We start from the raw sequence: 12,468 nt of genomic DNA on the forward strand, positions 1-12,468 counted from the left end.
TCTTTTTATCGGATGATTTAAACCGCTGAAATAAATCAGAACCTAATTAATCTAAAGAGGAAGCATGTACTTTTTGGCAATGACTCGTTTTTGTTGAGGCCGAGTGGCTGTTGGGACCTCTGCCGATTGACGTCAGTTTGGTGCAGTTTGGTGCACGCTGCCACCTGGTGGTCAAGTAGTGTGACTGTAGCTGAAGCGAAATTCAACCAATGTATTTGTTTTTTGTTATACTTTATTTAAATGTTAGCAGGTTATGCTACTTTAATCCTACTACCCTAAAATCCACTGAAAATATTATAGTTATGCAGTTCCTTTCCAGATTAATATTGGACATTAAAAATGCAAATTACCGTTGCCATGAAATGGAAGGGGTTCTACCTTGAACTATTATTAGAATATAATGATACTTATAATCCTGTTATACAAAGACACCCTCAATGGTCATTTTTTTCTTTGATGGGTGGCTTTAATATTTGATGCAAAATGTAGGAGTACTTTTGGACCTATCCTGATAACTTTGTATTTCTGCACAGTGTTATTTAGTGGAATTTGTATTTTGACTTTGGCAGTGAGCAGAACATTATTTCACTACTAGATTCAATCTTGTGCTGCGGGCCACTTCAAAAGGATGTATAAGTAAAATAAGTGGAAAAGGTGCATAGACTTTAAACATATGTTTGCATTATATATTTATAACCGTCACACACACACAGACACACCACAGTAGAAGGAGATCGGTGCCGTGACTTAACAGTTTAATGTAAATCCAAGACAAAGTGTGAATACATTTCTGCACATATACAATATGCATATGTGAGCATACAAATTCTCATTAATAACTCGATTCACCTCGGAGACCGAAAAAATGATCAAAAGTAACAGTGAATAACAAGCTATAACATAGTTCACCACAACGCGAGCCCCTTCTCACCCTACAGTTAGTAAAGAGGACAATTCAAATAACTATATTCTTCTATTTGACGAAGCTATTTGCTTGTTAAAATCCTCCTGTAAAATTTACAATGCTATAATTAGTTTATTCAAAGCCTAATATAAATTCACTCCATTTTTCTACAACGAAAATGATTAAGAGAAGCACACAACATCATAATGGTAACACAAGCGCTTAGTAGCTCAACTTCTTAGGAGGTTTAATTAATCCTTCTTCTTACTGTCATTATATTTATTTAAACATTCTATAAAGCCAATAAAATATCCATTCTCGTAACATACTTAATAATATTAGGGTAAGGAACAGGGTATACATTGAACGCTACAGATCAGAAGATTGAAAAAATGAGACATCACACCCCAAAAAACAAAAGTAAATAAGAAGAGACAATTAACAGATAAGTATAGTAGGAAATACTGCAGCACACATTAGCTGTATCGACAAAGAATGAGATTTTACACCGATGAGAAACCATACAGCAAGAAACAGAAAAGGGGGTCAGGGTTTGATGCACTCTTAGGTCTTTAGAAAATGCAAAATAAACGGATAACTCACTTGCATGAGTATTGATGTGATTAAATGGAGCAATGCAAGTTTGAGAATGTACCAAAAAAATCACTTTGACTTTAACGTGACGTCTAGCTTTAGATGAATATTTTTGTAATGTAAAAAAAGGCCAATTTGGCTTTGAATGTAGCTTTGGTCTACCACTTCTAGATTCCGTTCATTGACACCACAAAAACACAACTAGCTTTGGCTAGAAATCTTCCAGAAAGTAAAATGGGGAAAAAAAGCTACATTTTTCATTTATGTAAAGTTGGACCAAATATCTGACAACAAAGTGGTACATATGGATCCACATCCATGCCTGCTTTTACATAAATTAGAATAAATTAAGATAACAGGAAAACAATCGTATTTCAATCAGTTTTGGTTCTTAATTTCATTCATTCACCCGACACCCTCTATCAGCGATGGCATCAAACCGTGACCACCTCACCCTGAATACCCCAAAGGAACAGCCAGCAAAAGGAGCAGATCTCCCCAATGAAAAGGTAAAAAAAAAGAACACAGACTCTCATCTGAAAGGGCTTTAAGAACGCTCGCGTGGCTGGATTATGAGTCACCTGGTGACAGAGAGGTCAGCCCATGATTAACCCACCTGACGCCTCTTCCTGCACTTAAAGCGCCTACGAGTTTGCCAAATGGTTTACGTTTGCGCTGAAGCTTGTGTGGATGTTGCGGGTGGTCTGCTCTCTCTCTCTCTCTCTTTCTCTCTCTCTCTCTCCAGGAGTTTATCCGACTAAGACTAATGCAGCGCCGTCGACGCGCTCGTCTCAGGAATGTTTCCCGGTGTCCCCAAAGCTCCGAAGGGGCGAATCACCATGAGCAAAGTTGGAAGTTTGAGTATAGATTTAAAGGAAAGTGCCAGGCTTCACGGGGAGAGTGAGGTCGGCGGACTGGTCGGCCATTTGGAAGACGGTGGCTATAGCTGGGAAGGCCGCGCTCACCTCGACAACACAAAGCGTTTTTACACTCTACTTAAGCACATTTTGGTAATTGTAAGGTCACTCGATCTACGTCACATTTCTGATTCCCCCTTTTTTTTTATAGGAGACAAAACGTTGGTTATGTGAAACATAATAATAGACAAAGGTAACATTAACACATTAAGTCATTTCCAACAGCTTTGAGTATACGGGGCCTCTATTAATTTAGTTTGAGAAAATAGCAATTATTTGACACCCCCTAATCGTGAGGATGGTCATAGTGTTAATGACTTACTCTTACATAGGATTTTGCTGGAGATCAGATCTATAATTATTGCGTCATGCATGGCCACTTACGGTGTAAAAATGAAATGAATGGTCACCCACGGAGAAAGATCTAAAGCCATTTCAGATGTCGCAGGTCACGCATTACATTCATTTCGTGCGGGTGGCCGTGGTTTTAAAGGTATAGTCGGTGCATTTTTGATTAATTCATTTTGACAGGTCATTTCACTTCATGGCACGCTAATGTAAAACAACATTTTTAGTTTACAAAGTCATTTTCACACAACACCGATAAAGCAACGACATCATCAACAACAACAACAAAATAAAATCAAAAATAAAATAACAACAACTGGCTTATCAATTTAGAGAGAAGTTTGATAGTTATTGATCATTCAATCTAAACACCTGTGAGGAGTAACGACAGTGAAAGCAAACGCGCAGCTCTTTTCCTGGCCGAACGTTCAGGATTTTAGTCAAATCCGTTACTCTGCTGTGTTCCATAAATACGTCGAATCGCCTTCGTGAAACATGCATTTGCTTCTGGGGGGGTAAAACAACGCGTCCTCAAAGTTACTCGTAAAGCGTTTAAAGATGAGACCAGGAGTTATTTGCCCCTCTGCTGCCCTTGCAAAAGCTCCGGTGGTTTGCTCGCACTTTCCTGTGCTGTGCTGTACATGATTGGTCTGTTGAATTCTTTGGTGGGAGAAGCGAGAGAAAAAAAGAAAAGATCTAATGTGACGACGCTGTCCGACAGCGACGCCCGATTCCCTTAAACAGTGGAATGTTTCAGTAGTTTGTCTCATTACAGAGGAGCCAACAGATTTCAATGGATAATCATCTCCCTTATATGTGTGTGTGTGTGTGTGTGTGTGTGTGTGTGCTTAGGCCCCAATGACCTACAGAAAATTAAATAAAAAAAGAAGACAACAAAACAGAGAAGAATGATGTAACCAGCAGGTTACTAAGCAATCACATCTTCTACCTCGGGCCTGCGTGCTGGAGGCGGGGTGTGTGGGGGGGGTACCGGGATGACAAACCACTCTGGGGGGGTCCCGTGAAGTGACCCCTCAAACCAAAGCATGTGTCTATAGGGGCACGATTAGGTCGTCATCAAGACCAGCCGTGTTGCAACACTTTACACGGGTGCGCCCACCTCCACGGAACACTAAACATCACTGTACATCAACCTCCAGGCTACAAAGCAGAGCCCGACATATCATAAAAAAAGACACATCCACAAGAATTATTGCAACAATCTCTAAAAGATAAACACAATAGGTACTACAGCCATTTCAAAAAGTTCAAGGTAATGTTAAGTTAAAAAAATCACTTCAAATGCAAATACTATGGCAAACCATAAAAGGGGGAGGGGAAGGCTTTCACTACGACACCAGCAGTACTGCTGAGTGTTCAAGAGCACAAATGAACGGAGGAGATTATTTGTATCATTGGCTACAAGAAAAACAACAACAACAAAAAAGATGTCTGTTGAGTCAAGCAGCAAACGCGCAAAGTGACACCGCTATTGGTCGGTTGTCTAAGTGTTCGGGGTGTCCTGTTCGGCTGGCGCGGCCATGTCCGTGGCGCTCCTGGCTCAAAGACAAATGGACAGTGGCGAGGAATCGTCCTCGAGGCGCCGCCTTCCAGGTGCACGCTGGGAGATTCCCCCTTCCGCTCACCCAAAACCTCCAGCGTAAAACGAATGACACTACGTCAAAACCAAAAAGGATTCATGTCAGAATTATAAGTGTGCGTTCAGGTGAGGTGAAGCCCCCCCCCCCCTCCGGCTGCCACCATCCCACCGGGCTCAGCGTCACTATCAACCTGCTCAGTGCCAACTTGCTACCATTTTAGTCCCATTCAAGATTAGGTTTCCCTCTGCCCCCTCCAAACGCGGACCCCTGCGCCCCCCACAAACAGCCCCTTCCCTCCCGCCCACACAGTAACCCTCTCAAAACCACCCTCGATACCCGCCTCTCTTCTTTAGCCTGGCCGTCCCTTACTTTCTGTCAGGCCCTCTTCTGCGTCTCAGAACATTCCCGCCACGTGAAAACATTCCCTTGAGTGATTATAAAAAGAAAATCAAATATTTCCTCCCAGCTAAAGCCACAATGTTTGGGTGCCACCCGTGATAGAGGTTCACGGCTACAGCTACACTGCACACCTTCTTATATACATTAAAATCCACAGCAAAACGTAAGGAGAATTTATCTATGACTTTGGTAAGTACCCCGGGCAAGTTATCTCATGCACACATAATAAAATAGCTCAGCGTGATATCAGCTCAGCTCTCGACTGACATTAATCTTCGCCGTGCGCGTTACGCCGTCATTAAGGGCGTGAGCCTGCACCTGGAAGTGAGCTACAACCGCCCCGACTTGGATGTCAAAACCAGAGAAACACGCGTCTCCACCGTCCAGCTGAGAGTCTCTGGTGGCTTTTTCGGGATCCAAGCCAAGTAAACTGTGTGGTTATGTCTGTAAGGCACTACGAGGGAACAATGGTCAGAACCTAAAGACTGGAGAGAGTTCTTTTTTTTTTTTAAGGAGGTGGACTACGCACGCATGGCTGACGGTAGCACACACAGACAATCACGTTGTACATGCCTATGTTATTATAACCACTTTGTGCAATCACATTGAAAAAAAAGAGGAACAAATAAGACCGACTGGTATCAGGGGGAGGAAAAACAAACAAACATGTGCAGACTGCTACATTCTAAGACGCCTAGCTAAAACCCAAGTATATCGTTATAAAGGTGAAACATAAAGGAACAGAATATCTATAAATGCACACTAAAAAGTTTGTTGTCTTCTGTTGGTTATATTTCCAGAAAGCTCCTCGGCTGGAGAAGGTGGAGCGGGTTGGGAGTTGCCTGTCTTTTGTCCCCACACCGGGGAATGATTTTGGAAACATTAAAGACAGTTCAAGGCCATCAATATATATATTTTTTTTCTTTGAAGAGCAGCAGGTTTTCCGTATTTCACCTTCTCCCGAATGTCTTGGGATTCCAAACTTCCAGTCAGTATCCCCTGTTCAACAGTCTCTTACCAAATATACGGGGGGGGGGGAATAAAACACCAGAAAGCCTCCACTGTCCCCAAAGGGCCCGTTTTCAAACGTCCCTGTAAAACTAATGACACATTACTTTCATTTAAAAAGCAATGCGGAGAATAGACAAATAAATGCAAAAAAAAACAACTGGCTCTTTCAGGAGAAAAAAAAAAATGAAAGAAAACACTCTGAAATTCAACCCCATCTTTCCCTTCTAGAGAGGCTGTTCCTTCTTCTTTTCTTCAAGCCATTTGCGACAGTTTCATGAGGATTGCATGTTCCTCTTTCTCTGTTTATGTCTGAGGTCGAGGAGAGGATGTTCAGGATTTTGGGGGGTGGCGGGGGGCAGCAGCAGCAGCTCTCCAGTGTCAGTCAGCGTCCTCTCTAGAGGTAAGGGTACTGGTTGACCTTGGTGGGGCTCAGAGGGTATCCAGTGTAGACAGCGGAGGCGGGCGAAGCGCTGATGTAGGCCTGGTGGGCAAACTGGGCCTGGTACTGGCCGTGGTGCAAGGTGGGCGAGGGCAGCACGCGGTGGCCCATGCTGACCGGGACCTGGTGGACGATGCTCGGCGGGTAGCTCCCGTGCTGGACTGCGTGGCGCGCCGAGCCCTGTGACGCCACCAGGTGGGCCACGGTGCCGGTGGAGCCCAGGGCGGCAGGCGCCGTGTACGTGTAGAGGTGGGGCTGGCCGGGCAGGTGCGTGGCCGCCAGGTGCGGGTGGACGTTGCCCGCGTGAGACGGGCTGTTGTGATGGAAGGAGTACGGCGGCTGGGTGGCGATGGTCGGGGTGATGTAGGCCTGCTGGCGCCGATGACCGTTTCGCTCATTCGCCATGTGCTGCTGGGCCTGAGTGAGGAGATGTCAGTTTTAACTTAACTTAACTAATTTTGCACATTATCACCAGCACATTTTGGGAGATGAGCTTATTTGAACTTTTGGAGCTAACCTGCTAAGAGAAATCCAAACAGTAACCACTTTACATTCTATACACAACATCTAATATTCACTTGAACATATCGTACCTGGCTGAGATTGAGAGGCTGCTGCTGGAGGGCGTGTAGCCCAGAGCGCTGCTGGCGGTAGGACCCGCCCCCGGTCAGGCCCCCGTGTAGGTGATTATTGCCGGACGCCAACCCGTTGGAGGATTTGAACTTGTAGGCTGAATTCTGATGGGTCATCGGTTCTAAACAGTTAGAGGATGCAAGTTGGGTTATTTGAGGAGCCGTGTCTTTAATGCGCAACAACGTCATGGTTGCTGGGTGATGGATGAGGCTGCGTTTCGGGTGGTCTGCGTGCAATCTCTACAGGTCCCGTACCTGGCATCAGCCGCTCGCACTCATTCGGGGCCTCGCTGCTCTGGGTTTTGAGGGGAGGAACGATGATGGTGCGGAGGTTCCCGTTGTTGTAGTTGTCCAGGATGGTCTTTGTGTCGTAGCTGTTGTTGTTGTTGTTGGGGGCTCTGGACTCCAAAGTGTAAGGGCTGTTGGAACAGTGGGAGTCGGGTGAATCGTGGACGGTCACGCAACTGATGACATTCTTCCGCTGCTTTGAAGATGAACTGGAGGAAGGAGAAGGGAGGACATTTCGAAATGAACTTCTGGGATCAAACAAAACTTAAGGCAATCATTATACATGCTTAGCGTCTATTCAGGGTCTCGGGATAAGCAATGACAAACAAACATCTCAGCTCGCGTCCGCCGAGCGAAGCCCCGCCACACTCATCCCCGAAACCCCACAACCGACCTCTTGTTCTGTTTGCGGTCATCTTCGTCGTCCGTGTCGCTGCTGATGGTGATGATGCTGACCGCCGGGCTGGGCGTGTCGGGGATGACGATGGTCTGTCTGGGCAGGTGGTGTTGGTGCTGGTGGTTGCGGGTGGTGCTGGAAGCCTGTTCTGATTCGCCCGGCCCCCACCCTCCGCCCCCGTAGCCCTGCAGGGGCGCGCAGTTGAAGGAGGACGAGCCGCTCTGCAGCACGGCGCAGCGCGGGGGGGTGTTCTCCTTCACCCGCTTGGAGCGCTGCGGGGAAAGCACCGTCTGGGAGGACGACACCTCGTAGGCCGACATGTTCCTTGTTGAAAGGCAGAGGAGAGAGTTGAGGGTCAACTTGGGGGCAAAGCACGCAGACGCTGCAGGTCAGAAGATGGTTCCCAATATGTCTAGACCCGTCCGTGTGAGAGTACCTGGCGGACATCTGGTGCTGTTTGTTCTTCTTGGAAGTGGAGTTGTTATTGGTCGAGGGCTGCCTCATAACGTGGGCCACTCCCACGCTGAGCGTCTGGTTGGACGGGAGCGTGACGTGGCCGGCCAACAAGGCTGGCTGCTGCATGATGGGATTGTAATGGGTGCCGTGCGGGTGGGAATTCCTGTAACACAACAAGGTTTCTGTGTGAGCAAGACACACACCAAAAAAAAATACAACAATATAACAGGAGAACGTATTTCCCACAGACGCCAGCAGGTGGCAGCGGCTAACTTTTTAAAAGAGCACGAAGAGCAGGAAAGGGAACAAGTGAGAGGAGAGGGTGAAGGGGGGGCAGAGGAGCTGACACCGGCGGAGCGATAGCTCTGCAGAGGAAGTGCGACACTTTCCCAATCGTCTCTCTGAGGACAACAGAACTGCCTCTGGACAGGAAGGGAGGGGGGGGGGGGGGACGGGGAGGTGAACGCCTGCTCACAGATGGACAACTAGGAATGAATTTGTGCATAACCAGGCGTCCTCCCGCGTACACGTGATTCACCTGCGTCCTCGCATTCTCCCTGCCGATTGGCTTCTGCCATCTACCTATCCATCCATTCATCGAGGTATTGCAGTGACAGGCTGTGGTAGACCTGATGTCTCCACATGTCCCATCTCCATGAGGTAAATCTGCTCTTATAAAAAGCTTTGAGCCTGTGATTCATTGACAATAAAGGACAAGCTGTCAGGGAGATACAGGGTCCTCGGTCAATTCTGCTATACCGTCTTCCTATAGCACATATTGACCTATAAAAGCCATAAAACCACTGCTGGCCTTTGAAATCAATTCATCTGCCCTGACCTACAGTTGCTTGCCCCCGAATGTTGTACGTGTGTAAACTTGATTTAAAAAAAAAAAATCGCTTCGCTCTTGAAGCTTTAAAAGTGACACACGTCAACCTTGTTTCATGCGGCCGCGGCAGAGACGATCGATGGATTTGAAAACCCTTAAGCCGCGCTGCATTCAGACATCAACGTTTAAGGCCTGCCCGGCAGCAGTCGCAAGACAGAAAGCACCGTGGTTCACCTCCAGTTGGCGAGCGGCTGCGCGCTGCTCATGGAGTCCGGGATGACGGTGGCATGCTGGACCGAGGTGTGCGTGAGCTGCTGCCAGGCTGGAGGCAGCAGGATCTGCTGGGTGCCGCTGGGCCAGGCCTGCTGGGGGAGGAGAACACAGGGTGGGGAATAAACACAGAGGGAGAGGGGGTGGAGAAGACGAGAAGTGTTGAAAGGACATAGAGAGGAGAAGTCCAAGGGGGAAAACAGTCAGCATGCATGTATCCAAAAGCAAATGCATTTTGATAATTTGTCTTTCGGGGACTGCAAAGCCGCCCATGATTGAGTCAAAGGGAGGCACAAAGGGAGCTCGTTGATTAGATTTGAGGGAGTTGTGATAAATTACAGGATCTTTTCGAAAGTGCACAACAGCTGGTCGTAACCAGCCACTGGGCACGTAAAAGGGACCCCGCCGGCTTCAAGGAGACATCCATCGTCAAAGGAGATAAGGACTTAATAAAAACGTACAGCAGCTCCTTTCTTTGTCTACGTCGGTATGACTGAACGCGTGCGTGGGTGTGTGTGTGTGTGTGTTTTAGAGTGATTATGTGTCTTTAAATTTGTGCGTCACATCAACCTGTTCTAATTAAATTCATCGGCCGTTTGAAGCCGCTGTGAAAGTGGCTACTTTGTATTTCTGATGCAGAACAGGAGGAGTATCTTGCTTTATGTGTCCCAGGATGTGCAGAGATATGTGTGCGCGCATGCATGCACGAACGCGTTTGTGTGTTACTGCACGTGTAACCCTAATAGTTTAATGCAGTTCTATTGATTAGCACTTGAATGTCAGCGATAATGAATTGTTCCTTTAATACCATTTGCACATCTATTTACAACAGCATCAGTATGTTCTGCAGCACACACACACACATTTAAATAGCAGAAGGAAAGACTCAAAGAGAGGAACTACACCTAAAAGCAGATAACCTGTGAATTAGCTACGGGGACTATTTTTACCTTCATCTTGTAACTTTATCCTAACCTTTATCTTTGTGTTCACATTTTTGCTTTGCACTGCCCGTGTTCATTATATTCTGACACAAAGTAGCTGTTGTGTTCTGTATTCTGGCTGCAGGCTCGTGGAAGCTGAATTGTTTTGTCTGAGGCAGGTTGCAAAGTCCAAACCAACAAGCCTTTGGTTGAAGTGCTAAAGGGGGGCATCTGCAGGCCAGCGACGCTGACTGCGCTCCTGTGCGCTGATGACTGACATCTCTAATCAAACATTCTGGAGCCGGAGATGGTCTCCACATCCGAGACCACATCCAAGGCCTTTTATCAACATGCCATTAAGAGACTGTAATACATCCATCCTTCTCCCGCTCCTCCTGCTCGCGCTATCTCCATTCCCGGCACTATACGTGCCTCTCTCACTCGGCGTCTGCGTTGTGTAACCAGCCTGTCTGCCCTGAAATGGTAACCCAGTTAAGAGGCCATTTCTTTCTTCCCAGAGTACACCATCACTATCAGCAGCCCACCGCCTCCCACCTCGACCTACACTCCCCGGGTGAACGCCCTTTGTCACCTCAGGCCTCGGAAAGCGCCAGATCTCATTCCCCAATTGTTTCCACATTTTCTGCATTCCTGCTCCAGATAAAGGTCCTGCTGATCTCCCTGCTTAGAGCACTCCTTCCCTCTACCCCCCCCCCCCGTTCCTCCCCTCTCTCTGCTCCCCTAGCGTGCCTACGACTAAACTTGCATGGGTCCAAAGTGGGCAAAGGGCACATAGCGGTGGGTGGGTGAAGGCGCAGGTGGGACGGATGCAACCGGCAACTCGGCCGGGCCCGCGGGACCCCCCAGAGCAAAGGAATAAACACACGGCCAACCCGGTTATTAGGTGTGCAGCTCGTTGGCCTGTAAAAAAAAAAAAACATCTGCTTGCGTTAACTACAGCAGGTCTTTGTTTAACATGCGTGCAGATAGGGGTGAAAACCCGCAGAGCCGGCCAGCAACGTGTGATCCACACTTGACACAGTAGGTGAGGTGATTTACGTTTCCTTTAAAGACACGTAGAGGATTTAATCTGTTTCGACTCTGCCATCACATCCATGAAGCTGGTGGTGTTGGGAAGTGGCCGGTCATGCAGAGCCCCATTCAAGCCGCCCCTGACCTCCCGGGATCCTCCGAGGCCTGTAATTTGGAGCGCCTGACTTGGAAGCAGCCCTGGAGCTAATCACCATTTGGTATCTGACAGATTAATCCACCGAAACACAGGCAGGCGCACACAGACACACACACACACACACACACACACACACACACACACAGAAAGAGCCTCGCTGCCCGTCTCCCTGCCTACTGCATGATTAACCGGAGATAAGGGAGCGCCTCAAACTCCCTGGATTCACAAGGATATTTAAAGCCTTCATGGAAATTTCCATAGGGAAAGAGGTGGTGTGGGGATGGAAGTGTCCTACGCTGTTTGTGTGTGTGTGCGTGCAGAGAGAGAGAGAGAGAGTGAGGCACAGTCACTCCCTGTTACTTCCAACAACTGTATATTAGCAGCCAAAGCTTGGGCCCCACTGTGCAGGCTCCGGCGAAGGCCTTCTCCGTGTGAACGCCTCCTGCCTTTGTGTGCATCAGACCGCGGTAGCCTCAGCCTCCGGGAGAGCGGGACAGCAGAAAGAGCGGGTGAGAGGGAGAGAGATGGGGGGGAGACAGGGAGCAGTGCACAGGAGAGCTTGGCCTGAATGTGCTCAGGAAAAAACAAACAGCTGCCAGCAGGGGCAGGGTCGGGAACATTGAGTGATTTCTAGCCTCCATCGATGGATACTATTCTTAGTGAAGGCTTAGGAAAAAAAGAAAAAGGATGCAGAGAGCTTTGTTTGACTACGAGCAGGTCCGAGTCTGAAAGGCACAGTTAGTCTTCGGTGCCGAAAAAAAATCTATTAGTTCCAATCTCTGTGGTACTCTACCTGTGTAAGCAGGCCGGGTTGAATCTGCAGTGGCTGGGCACCGGGGGCTTGCGTCACTATGGGAACGGCGTTCTCCATCCGCACCGAGTAACTGGTGTGCTTGGAAGGGGACGCCTGCAGCCCTGTGCACAAATAAAGTACGCGTACGGAGCATGTCAACAAAATGCGCTAAATGATACAAATAAATCTGCGGAAATGTGATCATCGCCGTTTCATTTTTAACAGATGTCAAAAGCCCCTCTGCTGGGTTTTGCATATCGAAACAGTACTTAGAAAAACACAAACAGTAGTCATGGCAATAGTATAAAAACAGCTTCTAATAATGGATTTTTCATCACACATTCCATAAAAAGAATGAGTAAACAAACAGAACAATGCCGTAGAGCTTTTCTGCCCTCCCCGGCACAAACGCAGAGGAGCCGTCAGTGGCGAGAGCAAACATATTCAATTTCCTTTCAAATGACTAATTGCCTCATCA

The 12,468-nt window shown here is 47.4% G+C and overlaps 1 protein-coding gene across 1 annotated transcript in view; it reads right to left on the minus strand.

The window, feature by feature from the left end:
• Positions 1 to 733: 733 nt before the first annotated feature.
• The window catches only part of LOC120808936 (homeodomain-interacting protein kinase 2-like), a 61,005-nt gene continuing 49,270 nt past the window's right edge, over positions 734 to 12,468 (minus strand). The window contains exons 7-13 of the mRNA XM_078082997.1: positions 11,991 to 12,158; positions 9,050 to 9,180; positions 7,967 to 8,149; positions 7,528 to 7,854; positions 7,101 to 7,342; positions 6,807 to 6,967; positions 734 to 6,630 (exon numbers count right to left, since the gene is read on the minus strand). Coding sequence (XP_077939123.1) covers positions 6,169 to 6,630; positions 6,807 to 6,967; positions 7,101 to 7,342; positions 7,528 to 7,854; positions 7,967 to 8,149; positions 9,050 to 9,180; positions 11,991 to 12,158 — 1,674 coding nt within the window. The 3' untranslated portion in view covers positions 734 to 6,168. The remainder of the gene's footprint in view (positions 6,631 to 6,806; positions 6,968 to 7,100; positions 7,343 to 7,527; positions 7,855 to 7,966; positions 8,150 to 9,049; positions 9,181 to 11,990; positions 12,159 to 12,468) is intronic.

The sequence above is a fragment of the Gasterosteus aculeatus genome, chromosome X, assembly GCF_964276395.1.
Source record: "Gasterosteus aculeatus chromosome X, fGasAcu3.hap1.1, whole genome shotgun sequence".
Classification (NCBI taxonomy): Eukaryota; Metazoa; Chordata; class Actinopteri; order Perciformes; family Gasterosteidae; genus Gasterosteus; species Gasterosteus aculeatus.